General features: G+C 39.5%; 3 protein-coding genes across 3 annotated transcripts; all 3 read left to right on the top strand.

The window, feature by feature from the left end:
• The first annotated feature begins 90 nt into the window (after positions 1–90).
• On the top strand, positions 91–18,707 carry LOC138912868 (antifreeze protein Maxi-like). Its single transcript, XM_070214437.1, has 3 exons — positions 91–124; positions 17,863–18,365; positions 18,687–18,707. Exons 1-3 carry the CDS (start codon positions 91–93, stop codon positions 18,705–18,707), a joined length of 558 nt encoding a protein of 185 aa, XP_070070538.1.
• LOC108069990 (uncharacterized) lies at positions 3,224–27,751 on the top strand. Its single transcript, XM_017160280.3, has 5 exons — positions 3,224–4,261; positions 17,863–18,365; positions 24,825–24,913; positions 25,467–26,043; positions 26,103–27,751. The coding sequence occupies exons 3-5, from the start codon at positions 24,825–24,827 to the stop codon at positions 26,901–26,903; spliced, it is 1,467 nt and encodes a 488-aa protein (XP_017015769.2). The 5' UTR covers positions 3,224–4,261; positions 17,863–18,365; the 3' UTR covers positions 26,904–27,751.
• On the top strand, positions 21,446–24,753 carry LOC108069989 (protein arginine N-methyltransferase 1). Its single transcript, XM_017160279.3, has 2 exons — positions 21,446–21,751; positions 23,168–24,753. The coding sequence occupies exon 2, from the start codon at positions 23,179–23,181 to the stop codon at positions 24,751–24,753; it is 1,575 nt and encodes a 524-aa protein (XP_017015768.3). The 5' UTR covers positions 21,446–21,751; positions 23,168–23,178.
• Positions 27,752–27,840: the final 89 nt, after the last annotated feature.

Here is a 27,840-nt window from a genome sequence, read left to right on the forward strand (position 1 = left end):
GCAAACTTGTCTGCGATGTCTTTTGTTGTCTCGCCACAGTCTGCTTATCACAATCACAGCAAGCCAAAAGGCTGAGAAATCGGAATCGCAATGGGAATGGGTATGGGAATAGGAATCGGAATCGGTAGGTTGTCGCTCTGCCAAACGGCAACAATGAGTCAAAAGTAGTCTTTTTGCATCCACAACAATAGCAAGTTAATGACTAACACTCTGGCATGCAGATTAATGCATATATGTGGGCGATACCCTATATAAAGGCCGGCGAGACCAGGTTGCTCCTCTTAGTTTCCTAGAACTTGGCTAAATTGATAAGCGGCGAGAGTCTGCGGTGATCGCAGGTATTGCCAGGTGGGCAACTAGTTCAAGTGGTATTAATTTAGACATAAAAAAAAAGGTTATTTGTGAACTGTGCAATAAGTTATATGCCATTCATTAAATATTAATATATTTTAAAAGTAAAATAAAATAAAGCTGTTTAAAAAATCAAGATCATTTTAAAATTTAGACTCGTTAAAACCATATTTTAAAACTAAATAATCAAAAAGATAATAAAAGAATCTGGAAAAAAACACAAATATAAAACGAAACTAATTTTTAATATTGTTTAATTTAATTATTCAAATGATAATTACAATAAAAGTTCCGAAGTCCCTTTCTGACTTTAATCCTGTCATTAAAAACGATTTTTATGAAATATTAATAAAACGCACATAATACCAATATATTCGCAAGATCTTAAATGATCTATAAACTAAAAAAAAACTGGAGACAAAAATAAGAACTTTTCTTTAATATCAGGCTACCTTACTCACATAGTTCAAGCATTAAATTAAATTAAATTAATCGCATAGTTTAAGAAAACTAGAAGCCTTAATTGCGAAAGTTTAATCGATCGCACGGGGCATGAGGTAATGGCGTACGGGGTGACTCTAGTACGCATTACGTATACGACACGTGCACCGCCTCAGCAGTGGCTGACAATTAAAAATGCATGCATATGCATCTATTTTATTTATTTAATTGCCACAATTTATTTATAAATGCAGACAGACAGCTCACAGCCTTGGCACGATCACTTGATCGCATCGATCCAATCGATCCAACCGATCAATCGATCGACCGGCCAGGTGGCTCAAAGCAGCCGCCAAAAAGTCAACAGAAAACAAATTGCCACCGCACACAACCTGCAGACCCAGAATTCGCCTTTCCCTAGCATAAAAAGTGGCAAAAAAAAAGATAGGAGATACGTCAGCACATATTAGATTATCAACATAAACAAAAATGTTCCGTCTCGTCGTATGTGTACACAATTATTTTTTTTATTTGGATTTTTTCCCAACTTTTGGGAATATTCATGGTAGGAAAAAATAAAAAATGTATTTCTTTGTATGCCAAAAAAAGCAAACACAGACGAGAGACGCGACCAAGTGCCAGTTTTGGGTGAATTGCGGTTTTTTTTCATATATTTTTTTTTCTCGTTCGCTTGGGTGGGTTAGAGGTGGTGACGGTGTTTCTGAGGGGGCGGTGGTGCAGGGCGGGGAGCTCCTAGTAACCGCAGGTAGGTCGCCAGACATTGGCATACGTGAGAGACCCCGGCCAGACAATGTTAATTAGCACTTCATGATAAGTTGTCTCAATTGTTGCCGTCGTCGGCTGTCGGCTGAAAAGTGCGCAGCGGGGGTGCTGTAGTTACAGGGGCGGAACACGGTGGGGTGAGCTTTTGGGGGGGAGGTGGTCTTGGGGGGCCCAGGGGACACAACACATTCGATTAACAACAACCGGCTAGCCAGCAACAAAATAACAAATCCGCAGACATGCTAATACATTTGAAGTTTCTATTTTAAAACAAAGCAACAATGTCTGGCAAACAAATATGGTAATCAACTAGCAGATCTAGACAGCATAAGGTATCCAGTATTTATTAGAATGGTACAATAAACATCCAACCCATTTCGAAATATTATAAAAGTGCACATAAAAATTAATCATTAAAAAATAAAGGTCATTTTCCACTTGGAATTTTCCACTGGGTTACTTTTGGGCATATTAGTTATTTATTTATGTTCATTTATTTGCCTAAAACATTTGGGAGTAATATTAAATTGAAATATAAAGAATTTTATACTATGAAAAATCTTTTAAATATAATTTCAAGAAAAAACAAAAATACATTTATTTAATATACCCCGAAAGCACCCAGTAATTGGGACACTAAAAAACCGTCGAATCGCGTATCATCAAAAATGTCACATGTGAATCATATCATTAAAAATAAAGCCAAACAAAAAATAAAATAAAGGCGAAATAAAGCTGCATAAATAAATTTAATTAACGTGCGGTTGTCGGCGCCCCTGCCCCTTCCCCCGCAGCTCCACCACCCCGACCGCCCGTCTGACACTTTAATTTCTTGGACTTTGCACGGCGGCTCAAGTCGGCAAACAGAAAAACCGCAAAAAATCGAGTGACAATGAGCTAACCGAAATTCAGCTTAACAACAAAAAAGCGAAATAAATATTTAAAAGCAAATAAGAGCGTGACAAATGGAGTAAGGCAATAGTAATTGTGAGATAAAAGAACAGGTAAATTAAAGAAGACAAAGTTGCCTTTAAAATATGTACCTATAATAAAAAAAAAAACAAATAAACTAATTCATTAAGATAACAGTTTAAAAAAAAAGTATAGAAAATATTTTTATGAAAAAAGGTAGCACAAATATTATTTGAAATAATAATTTAATAAAACAAAACAAATATATTAAAATAATTAATAAAATAAAATGAAAAGTAAATAAAAAGGCAAATAAGCCCCATAAAAATAAATATTCCTAACTAACAAATGGCTAAAAAATTAAAATCTTAAGAAAAATTAATAAAACAAAATAAAATAGGCACCAAAAATTGGTGAAGTAATCTTTGTAATAAATTTGCAATTTGCCAGTTAACTTTGCGCTTTCTCTCTCTCTCTGCCTCACTCTCTGACTGCATTTTCTCCCCTTTCTCCACCACCCTCCCTGGGTTAACAGTAACATTAACAGCTGTGCGACACTCTCGCTGTCTCTCTCGCTCGCTCCCACCCCCAAAGCCCGTTCCATTGCTATCGTTTCGTTCGATTCCCACGAAAGTTCGTGCCTCTCTCTTGCGCGCTAACAGCACTATTTTCGCTGTTAAAATGGAGGGAGATTCATATTGCAGCCATCTTTCGCTCTCATTTCAAAACGCCAAAAACTCTCCGACGCTGCGGACGTGTGTGTTTTTTCGCTCTCCGCCAAATGTACAACAACAAAAGCCAGCGATCGACAACAACAATTCGACTGGTTAATGTTAGTGTTTGTGTGTGCTTGTGTCTGTGCCTTAGTTAAATCGAAATCAAATGATTGATTCGAAACTAAACAAATAAATGGGAGTATAGCAACAACAGGGCGGCGTTACGTCATGGCTGTCGCCATTGTTGTTGTTGCGTTGGCATACTTTCGATGCTAGTGTATGCGGGAAAACAATTGTTTTGCGCTTTTCGCCAACGATAATTATTAAAATAAAACGTAAACTAGAGAGAGGGAGAGAGAAGCGTTTCATCGCCACTGCGTTCCCAGAGAGAGCAACAAAGAGAGAGAGCGGAACAGCTGGGACTGAAACCGAATATTGTGGAACAGCTGGGACTGAAATCGAATATTGAATCGTGTGTTTTTCAACTTACGCTCACTGTAACTTTGCGTGCGTTTCAGTTTAGTTCGTTTCGTGCGCGCTAAGAATTAACACAACTTAAGCTTAAAACACCTAGAAAACCAGTAGGAAACCCCAAGCAAAATAAAAACAAAAAAGAGTTGAGCATCCAGCAGCAACCAAACAAAAGTGAATAAAAATAAATAGCAGCAGTTAATAAATAAATACAGAAACCACATATTCAACATACACACATAGCCAGCGTTCCTGTACTCAAAAGCATTCCTAATCGCCGCAAAAAATAATAACACAGAATAAATAATAACAAGCAGCAAAACAACATCAACAAAAATAACCACAAATAAACAAATGCAAAGAATTAAGTTTAAATCGAAAATAAAGCCATGTATATAAGTGTTGCTTAGATCAATTCGCCTAAAAGTGTCACAAGAAAGTGTCTAAGAAGTTTAAACAAATTTAGGAAATTTATGCCCTTAATATAGCGCAATTCCTAAAGCAATTTTAATCTAAAAGATATAGTTAAAAAAAAAGAAATACACCACTAAACAATTGAAATAAGAGCACAAAACCCTACGAAAAAGGTGAGCAAAGCATATTTCAATGGGGGAAAAACCTTTTTTTAAGCCGATTAGCCACAAAAATACAACGTAATTGAACTTTGGAGCTGCACAAAGTGTGCCCAATATTCGGTAGCCGCACTGTATGCGCTATCTAATTATATGCTATTCATATTCTATCTGAAATCTGCTCTCTATAAATCGCATTCCGGCGACTTCCTGTCAACACTCACACACGAACCCAAGCAAGAAAAACAATAAAAATTCGTAAAACGAGCAACAAAATCCAGTGAAAAACTGTCCACTGTCCGCAGAAATGCAATAAATTTTGAAATCAGCTCTGGTATTTTTTACTAGTTCGCACCAGACGACAGATATCACGCCCCCTCGCCAACGATTCCCTTCTCCGCAGACGGGAATACGAAAAAAAAGTATTAAGGCAAATATAAAACATTTGTTTTAAAGCATTTCTGAATGCTTTTAAAACCCTTTAATATTTTTTGTGGCTGTCATAAAGCATCTTGTAATAAATTAGACGAGAGGCGGAAAATATATGATTTTTGTTTGGGGGTCAGGAATCTCGAAATATGTATTAATTTCATACGTAGTTTGGGGTGTGTCTTTGGCAGACACTTGGGGCTTTAGAACTAATTCCAGTTAACAAAAATTAATTAAAAAACTTGAATTAGAAACGAAACAAAATTCACAATTATTAGTCAAATAAATTGGGATTATTATAGAGATTTACAACTAGGAGTGCTTAGGAGTGATAAATGTCAGCACAAAATTGCAACAATTTAAAGTAAGATCTAGCTGTTTGTTGATAACAATTTTGTAAATATTTACTAAAGTCTTTATGAGTTGTAGAAATTCCTACAACGTTATACCTCAGCCTCTCTCCTATTATTGTGAAAAGAACGCAAAAAACACTGGTTTAATTAGAAAGAACGCCATAACATCGTGATTTTCTCACCTGAAACCCAAAGTGCCTGGCTTAGCTTCAGATTAAATCTTCCCGAGTCGGTTTTAGGTTGGGAAAAAAGCTAAGAACTTCCCAGAAGAGCTTTATCTTTTCTGCTCTATCGGAGCCACAAGGTTTTGGCTTCGCTTTGGCTTTGGCTATGACTTTGGTTCTATGGGTATGAAAACAAAGGCTCGGGCCATGGAGTTTTGATAGAGGAACCAGAACAGAACAGAACAAAACCAAGTCAAAGTCGCGTGTAGTGTCTCCCCCTCTCTCTCTCTCTCTCTCTCGCTCTAGGTGCCTCGCCCCCTCTCTTTCGCACAGCAGTAGGCAAATCACTTCCGTTCAATGAACCCGTGCGTAAGCCAGCTCTTCATCAGCTCTTTTGCTTTTGCTCTTGCCTTTTGCTTTTCCTTTGCCATTGCTATGCTATTGCTATTGCCTCTTGGCTATGCCACACACACACACACACACACATACTCGCTGGCACACCACTCACACACAGAGACACACATGTGGCTCAGTCCCAGTTTTTTTCTCTTCGCTTTTTACATACAGATGTGGTTAAAATATTAGAAGCAACTTTGGGTAAAAAATCTATTTAATTAATATTTGTTGGTTTAAAGATTTTTAAGTAATTTAAAAATGTTCAATTGACAGTGTATAATATTCATTCATTTTAATTTCCTAATACCTACAGACTATTTTCAAGCTGAATAAATGGTTTCAGGCTCTTATAAATACTAAAAATATAGAAATAAATATATAAACATTATTAAAAATATACAAATATTTTGCCATATCAAGCTATGTAAAAAATAAAAGATACCCATCTTATTTTAACCATATTTATATATATTATCTTACCAACAACTGTTGGAAATTCCCACACTCGCTCACATAAAAGTAGAAGAGTTCTCATTGCTTTTGTCGTCTTTGGCTTACCTTTACATGTCCACCTGGCCTCCCACCTCGGTTTTTCCCATTTTTCCCTCGCCGAGCATAAGAATGTTACGCATACGCCTTGTATGCTGTCACGGAAAATTTGACTTACTTGGCCGGCACATTCCGAACATCTTTACGACTGGCCATTATTATTTTTTAAGCTACCTCCGCCACCCTTTCGAAAAATGCCAAATATTTAGCTGAAACATTTTGTGCCAAGAGCCATGGCGAAAAATAAAACAAACTTTTAATTAAAAGTTCATGAGAAAATCACGAAGCAGCGACAGCAGCTCGATTGGCCAGAGAATTAATCGAAAGCAAATTAAACAGCTGACGACATGGGCACACACATATATAGGGCTAAATCAAGGTCTTTTGTTTTTGCCATATTGCCGTCCCTGTCGCGCCACAAATATCGCTCATACGCCCCATGGCCGCTTATCAAGCGTCTGGTCTGGTCTGGTTCGTCTGCCTGCTTCTGCGTCGCTTCTTTGGCTTCTGGACGGAGTGAGAAAAGGTATAGCAGGCAGTCGGCCTTATCAGCAGAGTTCTCTTCTTTTCTCTTTTTTTTTCTATTTTTTTTTTGGTTTCTATAAAAGACCCAACACAGTTGCACAATTTAGAGATACCCATGGACTTGAGCACCTGTCCGACGTCAACAACACTTCCCGCGCCACCCACATGACAACCACCACGAAATCAGCAACAGCAACACCACACTCGAAAAAAAGAACACCCTGGAATTCCGGAATATACCACTCAGAATTAGAAGTAGGCTGGGATTTTCCGGAAGTTCATTTGAATTTCGTTTTGCAGTTTAATGGATTGTAAATTTCTGCAGATGAAATCATAAAAGGGTTCTATAAAGGTTAAATAAAATTATTATGATGTTTTTAGAACATTCCTTAAGGAAGATTAAATCAAAAACTTTAAAGAAGCAACAAAACGAATTTTTTATCAGTGCACCACCATAGCAGCAACACCACCACACACAGCAACCGAGCATGAGATTAGGGAACGGACAGCAACTGACGAACGACGAGCGACAACATTCCCCAAGGTCATTATTAGTGCTGCAGTGGAGCAGCCCAAGGGTTGTGGGCGGGGATCGGGGGTGGGATAGCCCCGGCTGCAGGCGGGTGGCGACTGATTGAGGGACCCCAGTTCCTTCGATAAGAAAATCGCCAGCGAGATGACCAGCCAGATAATCACGTGTCGCGGCGTCATTGCCGCCTGGTCAATGACTGACCCCCAAAATTTATGAAATAATCGTAGTGGTATGGTTATAGCTTCCCCTCTTTCTTAGTCCCAAAACAAATTGTCGCAAGAAGAGTAATTTATTGAAAGCTATAAATAAGAAACTCTTGATTATGTGTACTTTGAGAATTACTATCCGCACCTATTTTGATTATTTAAAATATTTTAATTAAAGAAAATTATTTTAAACATTTACTTCTGATAAATGTTTTTCTTTAAAAACATTTATTTATTAACTTTCTGTCTAAGACTTTGAAAACATATTTTCTTAAAATGTTTTAAGCTCTGAAACCATATTTTATTTTAAAATGTAATTCTGCAGGACAAGATAACACGAAGAAGAATATCAAAAAAGGATGAGGAATATCAAAAAATATTATTCAAGTATTACAATAACGAGCAGTTTAGCATGCCCGATTTATAGATCGCCCATTTCTACCCTATAAACCAAGCGAATCATTAGAGTTTATAATCAAGTTTACTCACACACACCGAATGAAGCCTCATATATAGTCATCAGTTCATTCCAATCGGAATCGGTCGGTTGTCTGGGTCGAAGTCTGAAATTTTCTGTTTTATTTCGTTTCGTTTTTACTGTTCTGCGATTGTTGTTACTACTTTTTTTGTCGTTTCTTCGTCTTTTTTCGCCATTTGTCGTCTTTTCCATTGTTTTCGTTGGCGACTTTTCTACAGACATTTGTATATTTGTACATTTTGATCTGCGTTTCTTCTCCTTTCCGCCCCCAGTCTTATATGGCTTTAACTTTTTCTGATATCCGCCAGACGCGAGACTTTTGCGCCTGCATAAATTTTCACCCAACGCCGTCGGCTAATAAATGCTAATTTCTGTTAGTTTCTTAAAAAAAAAAAATCTGGAATTTGGGGGCTTTCTTTTGTCTAAAGTCTACACACATTCCCACCATCTTATCAGCTTTGTTCATTCAAAAAATATATACAACAAAAAAGATTTACACAAGAAACAACAACAACACGATATTTCCGAACCGGACAGACAAGCGGCGAAATCGCTAATCGATTGACATGCGGTCTTTGCCTGATTGTTTGAAGACGTCTCAAGAGTCCAGCTGAAAAGTTCACATTGCGATTAAGAGATTCGCAGTTGTGGAGATAGAGAAAAAGAGAAAGACAGCTGAGATTAGTCAACGAAATCAAAAAAGAATTATGAAATTATAGGGAGCCGTAAGTAAACGGCTAATTGCACAATTAGAATTAAACTTAAACTGCAAAGGGGAAATATATTAAACTATTTAGATCATTAGTAGATAGATCTTTCAAAATATTTACATATACTTTAAAATATGTATTTGTGGGCGTAAAAATGATTTGCAAATTTGGAAAGTCCTCAAAGAACGACCAAATTTGTTGAGCCCAGATAAGGGGCGAAAGTAATCGAGGAATTGTATTTTAGAGATTATAAACTCAATTTACTCATGCGCTAGTCTTGTGAAATTAGCATATCGATAGGGGTAATTCCCAAGCCGATCCTAAATAATATAATATAACATATTTCTTTTTATTTGTGGGAGGTTTCTTTTTATCGTTTTCTCATATATCTCTATTATACTTTTATATATTAACCAAATTGTTTAGGGAATACCCCCTATACCATAACATCCTTCTACAAGACCCTTTACAATCTACGAGTGAAGTTTGTCTGGGGCATCGAAGTATCCGATTACTTGGAGGGACCCTGACTTGTGCCACGTCATGCCGCTCACTCTGTACGTTTGTGTGTGGTCAGTATAGGCTATAGCAAATGTGGTATATAGTAAATATGGCAGGCAGTCAGCCAGACAACAGCGGATGCCGGTCGCAAAGGGGTGGAGTCTACGGGGTGCAGGGCGGGGCGCCACCTGATAAGCCCATAAAAAGGCCTAGAAATGAAACGGAAGCTGACTATCGCTATGTGGAGCGAATGGAACAGATCTTCTGAGTGCAGCAAAATGCCAGACACTTGACTAATATACCCCATCTCCCCCTTTATCGCTGCTGCTCCCTTTACTATATTTACCACACAATAGCGCGATAGCTGAAGAAGAAGAAGCGAAAACGACAAAAACTCTTTCGTTTCTTGGAAATTTGTCTCGACAATCAGCAGACTCCAAAGAGCTAAGCAACATTCTTGGGTTTCGCACACAGTCAGAAAAAATAATATTGCAATATTTGCCAAAAAATGCAGAAATATTTTTTTAATAAATTAAAAAAAATTTTTATTTTATTTAAGTATGTTATTTGATAGAAAAATATTGAAACAAATCTTGGAAAATTCCATTTCCCACAATACAATGCATTTCTTTCTGTGTGCACACTTATTTTTTGGCTTGGCAACCGCCCAGGGGCCACGCCCCCCGAGTTAAGCTTAGGGCCACTGGCTGCCTGTGGCCTACATTTTCATGAGGCACGAACCCATGACTTGAAGCTCCCAAAGTGCGACTGTGTGCGAATGTGTTTGTGTGGGGACTTCATCAATGATTTATTTGCGTTTCGCGTGTGTCTGTGTCCTGCAGAAACTTCCTGCTTGAATGTTTTCGGTCCCTCGCACACACCCTCCTTTGGCCCTCCTCCCCTCTCGAAAATGTAGGTCAAATATTTATCTTCCGCCTGATATTACGTAAGATTATTTCTGTCTACGGCCACATGAGTTTTAGTTTGGTTTTTTTTTTTTTTTTAGCAGACAGCAATTAAGGCCCATCATAATTTTCTGGGAAAGGAAATCCCTTCAAAGCGCCGACACAAAAGCGCTAAAAACCCATTTATAATCACCCCATGGCGTCATAGTTCAGTTAATACCTCCCGGCCATATATACTGTATGGGGTTTTAATGTCTGGTTCCATCGCGAATCGATATGGAATCGCAATGGAAACGCACACGTGCAGTGGAAACTCGGAATTCTGAATCAATGAGCGATTACAAATGGAACAGAAAACAAAAACAAAAAAAAACCAGAAAACTATATGTCTGCTGATAATGCCTGCAGACAGGCGTCAGGGGGGGTGGGTGGTTGGAAATCGGGGGGAGAGAGGGCCTTGCCACACCGAACAATTCCACGTGCTAGAGCCCAAGCAAAACTAACAGCCGAAATGTTGAAATTTGAAATTCAAATTGAACAACAAAAAGCGGCGGTTCTCTTTCTTTCTTTTCTTTTTTTTTTTTCTGCTCATAAAAAATCAAAATAAAATTCCGCACAAATTTATTTTTATGTCTGGCTGTCTCATATAGGCCTCGAAAAATATTGCTATTTTTTTTTTCTGTATTTTGTTGTGCAGATGAATGATCTCTGAGGTGGTTCAAAGGGGGGTGTGTGTGTGTGTGTATGTATAAAAAGTGTTATTTTGTTCAGCCGAAATGTCGGACACAATTTTCTGACCGCGCCAAAGAGCAAGGGAGCCAGATAGCCAGATAGCCAGATAGACGGACCGAGAGCCCGGTATAAATAGACAGACAAATTGTCGCGTCATGCTAAAAACAACAAATAGAACAAAAAGGAAACAGAAATTCATTTAAAAATAAATTTGAAAACATTGTCAAATGCCTTTGTTGTTCTTTACTTGTGCAATGAAACTAGGAAAATACAATTAAAAAACAGAGCGACAACAAGATATGTACTATGTGCCGAGTCGGCGTCTGGCATTTTAACTTTTGTTGTTCGCTGTCCATTCGGTTTGGTTTTCCTTTTGGCTTAGCGAGAAATTTATGGTCTTGCAACATTTGGACAGATTAACTACCCGCCTCTCTCTCTTGGGTTATAAATGAGTTGACCCTGCTCGAAGTTGGACGCGCCAACATTAATTTCAATGAAATGCAATTAGCATAGATAGATCGAAATTCCAAGACGCTGGCTTGATTGTCTTGATCTCTCTGCCTTTAGCAAAAACGTAGTCCCCGAAAAACTACAGTGAAATAAATTTGAATCGCATATAGTTTTCCAATTTTAATTATATCAAATCTTATTATTAGATTTTTTCGACTTAAAATAAATCTAATCTTTAACAAATCTAAAAATCTAAATAGAAAACATGGAAAATAAGTAAGAAAAACCATTTAAAATTGGATTATTATTTTTTGTGTGTAGCACACACCCCTCTCGGCTTTCATCTTTCAAGTGCTGCCGAGTTTGGGCAAAACGACTTGGATTACAATGGCAAGACAGTGACTTCAAAGTGGAAAAGCCGACGCTTGTCGCAGCTAGCTCGCTGTCTCTTTCTGTCTGACTCGCCCCCTCTCTTTCTCCTACGACTACGCCTCTCCTATTTGTTTATTTACTTGTAAGAAAAATCGATTACTTTAGGTTCCAATCAAGAACGTAATTATAAACCTGGTTCTAAAAGCTGGCTTACTCATTTTGGCATTGTTTTTTTTTGCAAAAATATTTTTCGAGACATAAAATATTTGAAAAATTCGGTAGCCAAACGTAGCGAAAAGCCAGACAACGTAATTGCCGGGAATTTTGGGCAAACATACAATTAATCTTACCCCCGTCTGCCGCTGAATCATGACGAACAAAACTAAATTTTAAAAGCATTCCAGACGAGAACTGGTGATTAACAGCGACGATTAATGAGCTTTATTGTTTCGCGGTCAACTAATCTGCCATACATACATGCCTATACACATCCATTGATGCCTGGCATCCGTATATACAGGATCTCAAAAAACTTGGACTAATCAATCAATTAATATTATTTAAAAACCATTAATAGGCTTTCACTAATCATTTTGTTTGGCCAGAATGGGAAATGAAGCCAACGGTTTTATATAAACGTACGATGGTTGAAAATTATAAATTAGCTACACGCGCTGATATCAATTTGCACGCCTCAACTTTGTGATAGGCGATAGATAAAAGCCAAATGCGGCCAAGGGATCATAAATAAAAGTAACGAATAAATGCCGGTGACGATCACGGTGACAGGACGATGACTGGGGACTGATTGATTGATTGCTATACTAAAGAGAGTTTTAAGTTTCCGATAGCAGCTATAAATATATAGAGAAATTAATTGAAATGGGCTTGTACTTATCTGCAGACAATTGCAGTGCTGCAAGAACCCGTGGCGTATGAGTAATCGATGGCATTACGTATACGCCATGCTTAACGCCATATATGTATGATCTAGAAAATCACCCGAGCCGAGAAACTAGAGCGCAGACAGTGCTGTAAAACACCAGCAGTTGACACACTTTTCGCAGGGTGCTGGAAAATTTGCTACTTGAGGATATATTTTCTATTGTTCGGGAAAAAAGGGCCTACAAAAATGAAAAAAAAATCCCTATCCCTACATGAACTAGATTTTTCGGTCTGAGAGCCATACACCGCCCCTTTTTCGACACGCCCACTGACCCAGTTATACAGGGTAAGCAGCGGCGGAGAACTACAATTTCTAGACAGAGGGAACCTAAACCAGGTCAATGAGTCATTGGCCGCAAGCGAGCCGGGGGAAAAATAGAGGACTCTATATGGTGGGGAAAAAGAAAAGCAGAAACGTGGCAAGTTAAACATGTGAATCTCCCTAAAAGGCAATTTTTTTCCTGCGTAATATTTCGAAGCCTCTGTCAATATTTGCCAGCCAGAGCGCCATCATCATCATCATCTGCAGTGGCGCGCAGGCAAACAGAACAAAAGTCTACATCAACATCAATTCCTGGGATGTGAGACGGGGGCGGAAGGGGACACAGACGTAGAACCGAAGCTAACGTCAAGTCCAAATGGGGAAAAAACCAATCGGCAAATAAACAGAAAGACAGAATCAACAAAAAGTATGACACAATGTTGCAATGTGGCAGGGGAACCAGAATACAGGAGCCGCAAAGTGCAGGAGGTTGAGTGTGGTTAGATACTTGAGCAAAGTGTAGGAGAAGCTAAACAGAATAATGCGTAAATTGTTTAGGTAGGATTAAATGAATAAAAGTAATAGGAATAAAAAGAAGGGGATCTCAGTAATAAATCAGGTATATCCTTTAGAAAAATATTATATTTATTGCTCCGCTACTTAGCTTAGTTATATTTTTTAAATCGTGTTTGAAAGGCGCACCTCCCAATGCACCAAGAATTTGCTCGCTCTATTATCAAAAAGATGATGAAATCGCAAACACACCGAGAAAGTGCGATACGTTGCGTATACGTAACCGCTGAATTATTGCGCATACGAGGTGTTTGCACAATTTGCCACGTGATTTCCCATTAATTAAATGCGTTTGCAAATTATGAAAAAAATGAGAAATGTAAAAATACTCTAAAGAGCAGAACCCAGACAGACGCCACAGGAAGTAAAGTAGAAAAAAAAGAAAATTCAAATGGGATTCTCTCCGCCAGGTTGTTGTTGGTGGAATGCACTCGCTTCGCTTAAAGGTCAAACGACATCCTCATCATCGACATCATCATCATCATCATCGCGATGGGAAAAACGCTGCTGCCTGGGCGAGGTCGACGTCGCTGTTTTCTCTGTCTGCGGTTTGTTTCAGTTTTTCAGCTTTTATTTTTTCCTCTGCGTTTGCTTCTTTGCATTTAGCTCATTCATTTGCATTCCCTGCTGCCACTGCCTCTCGTTTTTTGCCTGTTTTTCCGTCTGTTGCCGTGCGCAGTCTAGCTGCAAACAAAAAAAAAAAAGAAGAAAAAAAAAATGAAAAAGAAAAATACGAAATAAAAGGGTTGGCCTCTCGTAGGGGAATCAAAAAAGGGGTAAAAATGCTGATGCTAAAGAGCGGGCATTCCGACTTTTCATCTTCTGCGCCAGACAACATTGTAATATTTTGCACAAACTAGACAAAATTTGTTGCCAAAAAAACAAAATCAGCAGAAATAAAAATAAATAGAAAACCGATTGCAGACGAAACTGACGTCAGCTGATGATGCGGCTGGCTCTACTTCCTATATTGGCTGTAGAAATTCCTTTCGAACCAAGGCTAAATATTTCACAAGATTCAGAACTAAATTAAATTATTTTTTTTATACTAAATTTTAACAAAAAGTTCTTGATAATATTTTTGTTTACGCTTAGAAATGCTTAAAACCAGTTTGGAGTCTCGTGACATGTTCTACTTTTACGATTTAATTTTCAGAATAAAATTTTCCATTTCATTTATTAGTTTGTTGATATTTTGTTATTCAAATATTCTTTCTTATAAAGCCAAAAAAACTTTGCCAGATCCCGTTTAATCCAATGGTATAAATCGCACTTAAATTGCATCAAAATATCACACAAGATGCCGAGAAAATCTAAACTTCAAACAACACAAAGATACACAATTCAACTGGATTTTTCAAGTTCAATGTCACCTCAATGTATTATGATTGCTGAAGCTGATGATAATGCCTTTAGTTAGTTTATGAACGCGTAGAGAATGCGACGATCCTCGCACAACCTTGACATCCAATCAAGGTGTCAATGGCATTGCCTTCAAATGCTTTTTTTTCGGGCCGGTGTACGCGGACTTTATGGGGCATTTTTTCGGAGGGGGATCAAGTACTGCACTTGACTGTCATTAGCGCGGTGATCATAATCATTAAATTAATAACTTTTGTTGTGCGCCAGAGCAAGAAGGAAAGTTGATCGAAAGTGATCTTCTTTCCCGGCTTGAAACGCGGCACTTAATCAAATGCAATTGTCATCAAAAAAAAAAGAAGGAAAATCCAAAGGACAGAGTTTTGATTATCCCCCTCGGTCAAGGAACCTAGTCAAATAAATGGAGAGAGATCGTAACAAGTTTCCCCACGTTTTGTAAGCTTGCCCGCTGTCCGTTCAATGTCCGTTCGTTGTCCGTTCCACTATAAAAATAGCCATGAAAGCCGTTTGGTCGCGGCTATGGATCTCTGAAAGTGTTAGCCAACTGTCTGATCTGTCTGGTCTGGCTGGTCCGATTTGATGTGGTTTGGCCGGGTGCGAGTATGAATGCGATATACGGGGTCTGGGGTCTGGGGTCTGGCATTCGACGATTTGCGTCTGGTGTGATCAATTCAAATATTGAATCTGTATTCGCTCAATTATTTTAGCACTTTTTCAATAGTTGGCGGGCACACGTGCGTCAGAGGTTCCAATCGAATAGAAACCGGCGGACAGTTGAACTGTTGCCAGGTATTCCTTTCTCTTTCGCGACATGCTTTTATAGGGTATCAGGTGATTTGTCTAGCTGGTTGTACCTGTACGAGTGTGTATATATTTTGAATGCATGTTTGTGCGGCGGCTCCAGACGTAAACGAAGTCCCCCAGACGTGCTCAATCATTTCACCTGCGATAAAAATAATTGCAACAAGCTGAAACGAGCGGCACAATTAAAAAATACAAAATAACGATCAAACACATGGAATGATCAAACGATGAAGTACCCTCTGAGTCTAATGGAACCGGCTTTAATACCGCTGTCTAGTTTTAAGATTGTTAAAATTTAACGATCTGATGGGTATAGTAAAATCGAACTATAAATGGAAACTTCCTAAGCCTCGTAAATGTCTTAGATCTTCAAACGTAAACCAAGACAAACTTAGAAATGCAAGATTATTATGTCTCGAAAGATAGGAAACTTTGGCAATCGTAATCTTATGACTAAATACATTATTGCAATAATATTTAAAGCTTATGCCCGTGACCTTGGCGATAATATTTGGCTTTAAAGTATTTAAAACCACGTCATTTCCGTAGATATCAGCTTTTGTCACGCTCCACAGTTCGCGGTACAGGGTAGCTGAGCAGGCAAAAATAATTATCAGAAAACAAAGGCCATAAAAGGCAGACCGAAAGCAAATGACAGGCAGCCAGGTTGAGTCACCTGAGACGGTTGAATCCGAGTGACAGCGGCTGGGAATGCGCAAAAGTCTAAAGTGCCACTTGTTGTTGTTGTAGGTAGAGTAGAGTGGAGGTACCTGTTAATATTAGTTTTCTTTCTTTTTTTTTGTTTTCTCTGTCGCTTGGCTTGAAGTCAGACAGTCATAGAAATTGTTGACATATTTTAATTGGTTGCCTTCGTTGTTTGTGCCGTTTCACTACGTAGTACGTACATTTTAATTTCAGTTGATTAACTCCAGTCTGGCATTTGCTTAACAATTCGTTCATGTCTGTCTCGCTGTTATTTTTTTATTTTCTCCTTTCTCATCCATCCATCAGAAATCATAAATTAATTAAAAACCTAATACTTATGTTTTCATTCACCGATCGTTGGGATAGACGACTTTTACCTACATAGCTGCGTCATTTTTGCCTTGATGAAATTGCGCTGCGGATCGGTGTTGTTTTTGTAACCGTATATCAGAGACGAAGCGTCATGATATATTCACTATATGTAGTTGTAAAATCTTGTTGCGCAAGCTTTTCGCGTGTATCTGTATCTCAGTCGGCGGCGAGAGTATCGGTATCTGTGTGCGCTGCTCGGTATCTGTATCTGTGAGTTTGCTCCGTTACAGGGTCTGCGACCGCGACGGGTGGCCTCCGTCTGTCTGCCATTCTATCAGCAGCGTCTGGCCGGGCCATATCGTCTATATAATACCCATTACTAATTGAAGCGTTTTGGCTTTACCAAAAGGGTGATCTAAAAATAGACGGTGAAAGCTTGTAAAGTTACCAAAATAGAACTGGTATTACAAAGGTTCTAAGTGACTGCCACTTTTGGCACAAAAGATCGGAAATTGGATTATTTTTTGGCGGTTTGGGGATTTCTTTTTCGGGGAATCACATTTAAGTGTAAAAAGATTATTACAATCTAGAACAGAGATTACAGGGTACCTCATGTGTCAATCAATCCCTTCGTTGGGTTCTTTTTTTTTATCGAACTGCTGTCCGCCTACATTTGCTGGCTCGCTCGCACTTACTGCGCCCCGATTGCGCATGTGTGCTTGTATCACTTAAGTCGTCTGCTATCTAGTCTAGACGCAGACGACCGTATATATGTAGGCCTGTGTACGTATACCCGTATGCCCGTTTGTCCGTCCGTAGACGTAGACATTGCACGGGGTCTTTCTACAGTTCTACAGGGCGAAACCGTCGAGAAAGAGAGTCGCGCACCTTGTAGATACGGATGGAAATTCGTGCGAGTATCTACGAAATACGACAGTTTCACGGGTTTTGCTCTTTTTTTTACATTTCGCTTCTCTTTCATTGTTATTTGGTCGGTGCTGCGGGCCGCATTCGCTTTGTTTCGTTTATTTATAGTAATTAAAAACGGTTCGTGAGTGGGAATAAGTTATTTGAAATTGTAAAATAAATAAGCCGAAAATTAAGAACGAATTTTTTAGTTACAAGCGAGTGAAGGGAAGATCGAATGTTGCAGAAAAAGGAGCTTTTTGTTGTGATATGAGATAGGTAATCTTTAGGTTTAGATTTCATACATAATAAAAAAAATTTAGGGGATAAATTAAAAATAAAAACCTAGAAAATAATGAAAACCTATATAATAATATTTATAAACAGTTTATAACAACTAATATTTATTTTCCGCCTTTCTTTTTAGGTCGCTTGTTGCTAATCGCCATTAGTTTATCCGTGTGCCTGGCCTGTGGCAGTGTGTTGGTGGCCGCGATTGCCCTGCGCCGCTCTGCCAACGCAACAGCAACAGCAACACTAGCAGCAGCAACATCGACGACGACGGCAGCAACATCAGCGGCAGGAGCAGCATTGGAAGCGGCAACAACGCGCAGGATACGGCACAAGCGTCGCTCGTCGCAACGACGGCGGAGCAGCAACAACGCAGTGCTGTCATCTGGGATTGGAACTGGGATTGGCATCGGGATCGGAATAGGAATCGGAATCGGGCCTGGACTGGAAACCAATTCGGCTCTGGCCCTGCCACTAGCAACACCATCAACATCGGGCTCCACAGCAGCGGATCAGACAGCTGTAGCCGCCGCAGCAGCAGCAGCAGCAGCAGCAACAACAACAGCAGCAACAGTATCGCAAGCAGCAGCAACAGAAACAACAACACTTTTGCCAACCGAGCCGGAACATTCTGTACCCGTAAGTACTTTTCCCTTAGCCAAAGCAAAACAAAGAAAAAGTAAAGAAAAAGGAAAGAAAAACAAGAAAATACGGGAAAGAAAAGGAAGAGAAAAAGTTTTGAAAACTGCCGATGGGTGGAAAAGTGGGTGGTATGTCTGTCTCTAAAAATGCACTCGTCGAAATTATTGAGTGTGACTAGAACGTACTAAAATGTATACGATGATTTAGTTATAAAATATCTCTAGAGATTTAAAAACTTCCAAAAAGTTGACCAGAAGTATGCAACAAAAATATGACAAAAGGATTTTCTTACTAAAGTATATCATTGCATACTTTTAGGTTATCATCCTGAAAACTTAGAAATTCTAAGATTCCATTTAAATTCATTTGGCCAGCTAACAATGATTTTACTTTTATTAACCAGTCATTATTTTAACGATTAGGGCGCCAGTATGGCTAAAAATTATTTTATTGGCATTACGTGCTGGCACTTTTTATGTTGCACACGCTGGCAAATTACCCTCTTGACCCAATTTAAATAAATATGAGTTTTTCTCTCAGTGCGGCCGTAAAAGCCAGGCAGCCAGGAGACACGTGTCGAAAGTTTCCTTTTTTTCTGCGCTGCCTTTTGCCATTTTCTTTCGCTCTCGCCAATATCCTATGCATTCCCTTTTGGGCGAAAGACGGAGAGACAGTGACAGACAGACAGAAAGACGGGGAAAAGCGAGAGAGAGAGAGAGACAGCTCATCGCTCACTCTGCGAATGCAGTAAAAGTCCTTGAAAAAGGCGAGTTTGATGGCGGCGAGAGAAGTGGGTGGCAGACAGGCCTAAATTGCTTTCGTCGCCGCCCACGCAAAAAGTTATGTAACTTATGTAACTGCGCCTACACCGATTTATTCCCTTTACGACTGCTGTAACTACTCCTTCTCTGGCCACCAATTTTTTCTTCGTGTGTATTCCGAGTGTTATGCAATGTTTGTTGAATGCACAGCACGTCCTTTTTTTGGGGTAGCTCCTTGTTTTCTTTTTTTTTTGTCTGGCACTTGTGTGCGTCTTTATTATAATGGACAAGACAAATTCAATTTCTCCATCAGCTTTCCACTTTGTCTATTTACACGACTTTAAATGCTTTCCATTTGCCTACATATATTATTTATCTGCGCACTTGCTTATTGAATTTGCACTAGACGCCGTCTTTATAACCTTGAGGCCAGGCGATTTACTCCAACGACAGAAAAAGACAGTCTTCAAAATCCAAAAACCAAGCACCCACACACATATGCGGATTTTGTGGATTCTCGTCGTGGGCTCATTGGGCCAAAGTTGTTAAGGCGGCTTTTCAGATTGTGGTTTTAAGATTCCCCATTACGGGGAGGGGCTGGGGCTCTGAGGTGGGGGAGTGCCGCCCATTACAAAAGATTAAAGTCGGCAACTTTGACAAATTGTTACTCGCTTTGCTGACATCTTCCAGTGCGCATTTGCTCATTTTTCTCCACATCTAGAATCTTGTTTCATATTTTTTCTCGTGTTTAATTTGCCCACGCCAAATGAGCACTATGAATGAAACACATCAGATACAGTAGGGACTCGATGAAAAGCAAATAGCACACCAATTAAATTTAAAATAATATTTAGAGAATTTATGTTTCGTACATAAACCAAATAGCCGGATAAAATTTAAAAAAGAAGTTTATACCCAAAAGTAGGCAATAAAATATATGTACACTAAAAATAATTTTTTTTTAAATATCTTTGTAGGTTAATATTATTTGATAGTAACCCAGATCAGTATAAATATTTTAGACTCTTAATAAAGTGATTATCGGAATCTAAGATTTTTGGGACAACCCTGTTAAACAGTTTAAAGTTATCGTGATAAAAGTCTAAAATTAGAGCATGATTGTAGGGAGATTATGATAAGAGCGAAATGTTTTATGAGAACTTTTTAACAATAGACACTTAAATAGAACGCTGGCGAGTGATTACTGTAGTGAGAACATAATAAATGAATGTTTTCTCAACACTGTTCAGTCACTCTGATCCATTATGATCCCCCCTTCGACCTCAACCTCAACCGTGGGCAAAAGCCATTTAGAAGCCCAAGATGCGGATGGAAATGTGTGTAGAAAATGGAAGTGGTGGGGCCAAGTGCGTGGGCGGGTTTCTTGGGCGGTTGTGGCGGCTGGAAATGTGAAACACAATTGCCGCTAATAACCCAAGGCGTTTAGCCGAGGCAGAGACTGCGACGCCGGCAGAGGCGTTGTGTTTTAATCGAATTTTATTTGCCGCCGTTAGCCAATGAATAATTCAAATTGATTATTAAAATGTACGCGAGTGTGCGAATTTCTGCACACACACATTTGTACATTCCGTAGGCGTTAGCATTAACAGCATTAGGATGTGGATGTGGATGTGTGAGAGCGGAGCGGGCTTTCATTAAAACCGTTATCTATGCCAGACGCACGCACCAGACGCAGACGTGCATAAATTAATTACAATTACATACATCGTGCGCGAGAGAAAGAGAGAGAGAGAGAGAGAGCGAAAGCTCGAAACACGCACGCACACACAGACAGCTGTTCCTGTTTCGGAAATTTTGGCGCCCCCCAAAAATTAATACTATCACTACATCGAAATAAGCCTAGTTACTACGAAATATTAAAAATAATAATTTTTGTTTATGTAATTCCGAAATTATTTTCTTAGCCAATTAAAATTTAAATATAATTTTTAAATTTATTGCTATAAATTTTTTTATTTTTTGTAAATCCATGTAATATTTGTAAAAATATTTAATATAATTATTAAAATTAGTAGTTTTGTGTGTAACAGCGCATCTGCGACTTCGGATGGTTGGCAAGTTTTCGGTTGGCCTAAACAAACACAGAGAAAGTCGGAAACTTTCAAGGATTCGAACAAGGCCAAAGGCAAACAGAAGCGGGCTAAGAACAAAAACAGGGGTTTACCCTCAATATTATGTCACTTTATTCGCAAAAAAAGCCCGAAAAAGATAAACAACAACAAGCGACAGATGCAGAGCAGTCGGGAAAAGCATGTTAACTTATGGCTGGGCTTAGGCCAACAAAAGCAAAAACAATAATAACAAAAACAAAGGCAGACATTTCTCTTACGTCAGAGAGTCTGGCCCACACACACACACACACGCACACCAGGGCACAAACGGAAAATGAGGTTATTGCCAATCCCGTCTGCAATGCTCGAGTAAACATTTTAACCTAATTTTTTGCCCTGGGAGCGGGACGTTGCGGGGGCGGGGAAGGGAGCCTCGGCTATGTGTGTTTGCCAGCGGAGACGCCCCAGACAATGTGATGCGATATTTTCTGGTGCCTCAGATTACCCAAAAAGAAGGAAAACGATGGCAAAAAATAAAACACTACACTCTGTAAGGTCCATAATGCAAGCAACGCATCTGCTATATCAGGAATTTCGGTTAAGGAACCCCAAAGTTCAGATATCATGCAGTTTTTAAAGTTACAGTAAGCTGTTTCTGGCTAAAAACGCACGTCTAATTTTTAACGATCTTAAGTATCGTGCCTAATTTTTAAAAGTTTTTAGGGGGTCTTAAAATGGTAATAGTGTTTGCACCGGAAGAATTAACAAGCATGATGTCTATTAAAGTTTTTAAAGTTTATTCGCGGTTTATGGATCGACTTAAAATGGTAATAATTTTTTTACTGAGACATAATAGTTTTCCATTAACTTTAATGGTGTTAAAGTTTACGTGTACCAACTTTATAGGGAAACTTAAAATGTTAATAATATTTGTAGCCACAAAAAAGAGTTTTCTTTTCTCGGAAAAACAAATTAGCAAAAATAAAAAAAGAAAATATCAACATAAGGTTTACTAAGTTTCTCCTTGGTTTTTTAAATATATTTACCTAAAAAAAAAGTTCTCGCAATTCAGAATAAAGTAAAATTAAAAGCCACAAATTAAAATGACGAAAGATTTCGAAATAAATTCAAGTTAAATAAATTGGCTTGTACAATCAAATTAGAAGAAACATGCTTACCCGCTGAGATCTCTGACCACATAGTCTCACGAGTTTTTAATTTACAAAATTGCATTTGCATATTTGTATAATTTTTACAAAGTCCGCCGTCGCCGAAAATATTCGTGCTCTATTATTTGTTGTTGTTCGCGCTGAGATTTGTCATTTCTTTCATGCTCGCTTGCACACATCAATCGCCAGGTCGTGTGGTGGGGCACTGGGGGGTTAAGACACACAAAAAAAGTTATACAAAAAACCTAGGAAAAGGTGGCCAACGGAATGTGGAACATGCTGAGTTATGCGAATGGCCTGTGTAGTGAATAATCGGTCTGTAAAAATCGAGGGGATTTTGTATTATTACTAAATATTACAAAACTATGCATGAGTATTCAAATTTTCAAAACTTACCCGAAAGCTAACAGATTTTTAAAATCGATCCCGAACTTTCCAACACTATTTTAAAACTGAAGCGATCAAAAGGAGTTGGTCACCCTATTATCGATGTATCGCTATCAACAAATGGTGCATGGAAAAAGAAAGGTGGCCAAATTTAATCGGGATTTTATTTCGAATGCAAAATATTTAGATTATCAAGAATTTAGATATGAAATAGAATTTAGATGTGTTCTTAAAAATATTTATGGATACATCCCAGTTTAAACAATTCGACAAAGCTATTAACGAGATTAATTTATTCTTGTGACGTCACAATCTTATTCTTCTGCGCCACCTTCTCAGTCATTTTCTTACTCGCCCACTCCGTCCTTCTTCCTCTCTTAAGAACTCATTGAGCTTATTTGGTTGAACAGAATTTACCGCAATGACTGGAAAGAATAACAAAAAAACACTCAAAACGGGAAATCAAGCGATTAACGCTCGCAAAAAACCCGTAAAACTAAGTCTAGCCGATTTCCATAATCAGATAGAAAATCAAATGACGGAAAAGAATGGCAAAAAGATGGACACGAAAAATTGGGAGTTTTCTAGAACTTTCAGTGGAACTCGAGGTCGCGGTGTTTGTTGTGAGAAGATTCCAATAGTTCCCAGAAATGTGGATGATACGATGGTTCAGAATGGAACTGCCACTAAATCGAGTGGGGGTGTTCCAAAAACAATCGAAAAGAATCGGGCGGAGCCAAGTCCAAGTGGACGCCCTAAGAACCCTAATAAAACTGGTAATCCCAGTGAAACCAAGATAACCTTACTGAGGCGACCAAATCCACAGGATGCTTCCCATGGTCGACCCAAGACGCGAGTTCGATCCTGTCCACGGATTGCCACGCCTCCAAGATATGTGCCGCCGGAACTAAAGGAAGTGGATCTCATGACATCGGCGGACTTTCGCTATGATTACGGCGCTGATCTGAAGAACATGCGATTCCGGCAGCAACGACAGGATCACATGCAATTCTTCAAGATTGTTATGCATCAGAACCAGCAGCTCTTCAAGGGTCGCGTTATCCTGGTACTCTCCTGCGGAACTGGAACTCTGGCTTTAATGGCTGCCCAAATGGGGGCCAAAAGGGTTTATGCAGTTGATTACTCCAAGGTTACCGGCTATGCGGAGTTGGTGGTGCGTGAAAATCGCTATGAAACCGTCATTAAAGTCTTAAATGGACGCATGAAGGATTTAATGTTACCGGAGAAAGTGGATGGCATCGTTTGCGCCTGGATGGGTCATTGTTTGCTCTTCGAATCGGAGATATTGGAGGTTCTAGAAGCCCGTGATCGCTGGCTGAAGAAGGGCGGCTTTATCCTACCCGATTTGGGTTCGCTATATCTCGTTGCTTCGGAGGAACACAATCTTAAGAACGATCGCTGCAATTGGTGGCGGGATATCTACGGATTTAATATGAATGCCATGCGTCGATATTCCCTGGCTGAACCTCGCTATGCTAAAACGAGTGGAGGAAACATTTTGACTTTAGCTCATAAGATTTTAAACCTAGATTTAAAGAAAGCCAAGAAGGAAGATTTAATGATAGATCGAAAAATCAGGTTAAAGGTCCAGAAAGAGGGCTATCTAGAGTGCTTTCTCCTCTTTTTCGAAGTGCAGTTCAGCAGTTCGCCCTTCAAGATGAGCTGCAATCCCTGCTGCAAGTCGCCCTACAAATCGCTTTGGTTGCAAACCGTACTCTTTGTAGAACAGCCGTTCATAATGCGCAGTAACCTTCACTACACGGGTAGCCTGAAATTCAAGCCCCTGAAATCGAATAGCTTGAAGGAAATGGAAATACGTATTGAGTTCTACGAGGGTCTTGAGTACGATGACGATTGGAACGCATGTACTCGTCGGGTGGTCAAGAGATGGCTCATGCTGGAGCGCTTTCAGACTTTCGGCGAGGTGGAGAGTTGTCAGGATGAGCTGGGGGAGGATGGTGGCCAGGACTTTTAGGTCTCTTTGAGGATTATTATTTAAAGCCCTTTAGCTTGACTGTATACTAATTTTGTTAACCCTCTTTGCAGATGCTATCGGTACAGACGGCCGGCTGCGCGGGAATGGAGCGGCTCGGCGTTCCGACCCGCACATCTTTGAGCTCACCACCCGATGATAGGTAAGTTAAATATTTAAATTTGGAAATTTCCAGTGTCAAGTAATTAGTTTTTTATTTTTTTTTAATATTTTTAAAGGAATATTTTATTGCTAGACATGGAATCAATTGTTGAAAATGCTTTTTGATACCATATAATTTTAAAATATTTCTTTACAAATTTTAAAACTAATAAAAACATTATAATACAGTTTTAGATTAATTTATATTACAAATTATCCAAAGAAATGTATAACTTCATTTTAAATTAGAGAAGTTTTAAGTTACACCATTTTCTAATATTTTAAAAATTGGAATTTATTAAAATTATCTTATTTTCTAGGGATCCCATCAATTGTTGAAAAAGCTTTTTGAAAGCATATAATTTCAAAATATTTTTTTACAAATTTTAAAACTATTAAAAACCATTAAACTACAATTTTAGATTAATTTATATTACAAATTATCCAAAGAAATGTATAACTTCATTTTAAATAGGAGATGTTTTAAGTTAAAAAATGTTCTAATATTTTAAATATTTTAAAAATTGGTACTAATTAGTTTTTTTATTTTCTAGGGATCAATTTAGATGTAGAATGCGCGTGGATGCGCTCCAAGCACGTGAGCTCCTGGCTGTACGTGGCGAGACTGTGATTCGTGGCGCCGGAAACAATCAGCAGCAGCACCATCTCCATCACAGCAGCATCAGTAGCAGCAGCAGCAGCAACAAGCAACAACATTCCCACCACCAGCAACAACGCATGACAACTCCAAGCACGCACAACTCCGGCGGAGGAGGAGGAGTAGGAGGAGGCGGTGACCATCACCATCAGCAGCAACAGCAACAGCTGAGCAGTAGCAGCAACAACAACTATAGTATTAGCAGCAATGTGGCGCGAGGCGGCATCGAGGCCACCACCCTCAAGTACGGCAACACGGGCAGCGGGAGTGGAGGTTGCTACAAGGGCGACTGCGGCAACTCCTCCTCAACGGGATCCTCGTGCAGTTCGCTGCAGAGCCACAGCAACGACCACCACCAACATTACCAGTACCAGCTGCAGCAGCAGCAGACGCCCCGCTGTCCCCATCACGTACCACTGCCGGACAGCGAGTACGGACAGGATCGCCACCTGCAGATCAGGAGCAGCTATCAGGTGGGTTACTAAATAAATCTTTAAAGGAAATGTTATACTAATGTCTCGGCTTTTAACAGCAATCGGAGATCACCAGATCGTACACGAAACCGCCGCCCAACAAGACGGTGCGCGATGTGCCCGAGCAGATCTCGGCGGGCGGCTGCGGCGTCTCCAGCTCCAGCTACCGTCTTACCACGCTCCAGGCCGCCTCCTCCACATACACGCCCGCCGGGGCGTCAGTGTCCGCCTCCTCATCGTCCAGCAAGTCCAAGCCGAATGCCATAACCAAGTTCTTCTCGCGCATCAGTTCGCCCAAGTCGCCGCCGAGCTGTACGATGTCCTCGGTGGCAGCTGCTGCCGCTTCCCCACCATCCTCCACCGTCTCCATGTCGTCGTCAGCCTCCTCGCTAGCCTCCTCCGCCTGTGTGTCCACCTCGTCGTCGGCCTCCTCGCTAGCCGCCGTGCCCCTGCCCACGTTGCCGGTTTCGAATGCCTCGCTGCTGAAGAGCACGGCCTGCGGCTATGGCACCAATCCGAGTGGAACGCATATCTACGCGGGATTGACCAGCCTGGGAACCGGAACGAGCGGCAATTGCAGCCCCGAAAGGATACCCACACCGCCGCTGTCCGTCTCGGTGCCAATTGGAGCCGGTCTGCAGCCACTGAGGAGCAGCAGCGGGAGCAGCAGCAGTACCGCCAGTCTACCCCAAGTAGAGGCAACCACAACAGCCACCACCACTCAGTCTTCCTTTGCCACCGGAGCGACGGGGGATCTCCCGCTGACCACGATGAGCCGCAATAATTCCAACTCTAGCATGATGAGCTGCCACTGCAGCTGCAATAGCCGGAATTGCAGCCACTGTGCGGCCAACTCATAACTGAGCTCGTGTTAAGTTTAACTACATTAAAATATCGGCGGTGATGCAGAAGCCCCTGGAGATTTAAGAACATTAGTTTTAAGAGCAAGGATTTTTTAACTACTGTTGTCGCATCTCCAGAGATTTGTGCGGTACCTCCAATATATATATCTAAATATATATACACATATATTTTTTTTATGTTAGCCTATGTTTATCTATTATGTTAAAGTTTAACAGATTTATTTTATGTAGGTCTGTCGCCAACTTTTGCGCTGGTACGAAAAGACTGTTTATTAGTCAGAATTTAATTTGTAAATTTGAGTAACAAGAGAGAAGGAATGCTAGAGAATGATAAATTGAGAAGACATATAGCTGCGCTGCCGCCTTTTAAGCACTCACCACAGACCATAGAAGGTTCTTTTTAGTTCTGTAACATGATTTCCATTCGTCGCTTGCTAAAACGTAAAGAAACGAAATTTTTTGTAAAAACGATGAAAGCCACAAACTTGAAAGAGACAGACACACAATACCATTAAACTTGAAGAAGGGAAAGAGGAAAGTAAATAACAAAATATAAGTGAATATGTAATTGTAATTTTATGAATGAATATTGTATACACTTTAGTTTGAATAACTCTAGTTTTAAATCGAACCCAACCAACTCTTAACTATACTCTATCCCTACCCCTATCCAAATCCCGTATCCCCTATTATTATTATACGCTTGTCCCATGTGCTGGAACACACGAAAAACACACAAACAATTTTTAGTTCAATTGAAATTCGTATTTGTATATTTGCTAACGGAATTACAATGTAAAACAAAAAAAAAAAACAAAAAATGAAATGAAATTTATGTAAACCAATTTGTAGAGAAATTATTGTTTTTATTTTCATTTGGCTGATGTTAATTCTTATTTCGGATTTTCAGCTGGGTTTACTTTTGAAATTCGAA

This window comes from Drosophila takahashii, chromosome 3L (genome assembly GCF_030179915.1).
Source record: "Drosophila takahashii strain IR98-3 E-12201 chromosome 3L, DtakHiC1v2, whole genome shotgun sequence".
NCBI lineage: Eukaryota > Metazoa > Arthropoda > Insecta > Diptera > Drosophilidae > Drosophila > Drosophila takahashii.

Excerpts from the sequence above, each read along its gene's own strand:
- LOC138912868 (XM_070214437.1), top strand. The coding sequence starts at position 91 with ATGGGAATGGGTATGGGAATAGGAATCGGAATCG. Across the intron at positions 125-17,862 it reads GGGAATAGGAATCGGAATCG|GTCGCTTGTTGCTAATCGCC; the intron begins GTAGGTTGTCGC and ends CTTTCTTTTTAG. Across the intron at positions 18,366-18,686 it reads AGCCGGAACATTCTGTACCC|GTTATCATCCTGAAAACTTA; the intron begins GTAAGTACTTTT and ends GCATACTTTTAG.
- LOC108069989 (XM_017160279.3), top strand. The coding sequence starts at position 23,179 with ATGACTGGAAAGAATAACAAAAAAACACTCAAAACGGGAAATCAAGCG.
- LOC108069990 (XM_017160280.3), top strand. The coding sequence starts at position 24,825 with ATGCTATCGGTACAGACGGCCGGCTGCGCGGGAATGGAGCGGCTCGGC. Across the intron at positions 24,914-25,466 it reads AGCTCACCACCCGATGATAG|GGATCAATTTAGATGTAGAA; the intron begins GTAAGTTAAATA and ends TTTATTTTCTAG. Across the intron at positions 26,044-26,102 it reads AGATCAGGAGCAGCTATCAG|CAATCGGAGATCACCAGATC; the intron begins GTGGGTTACTAA and ends GGCTTTTAACAG.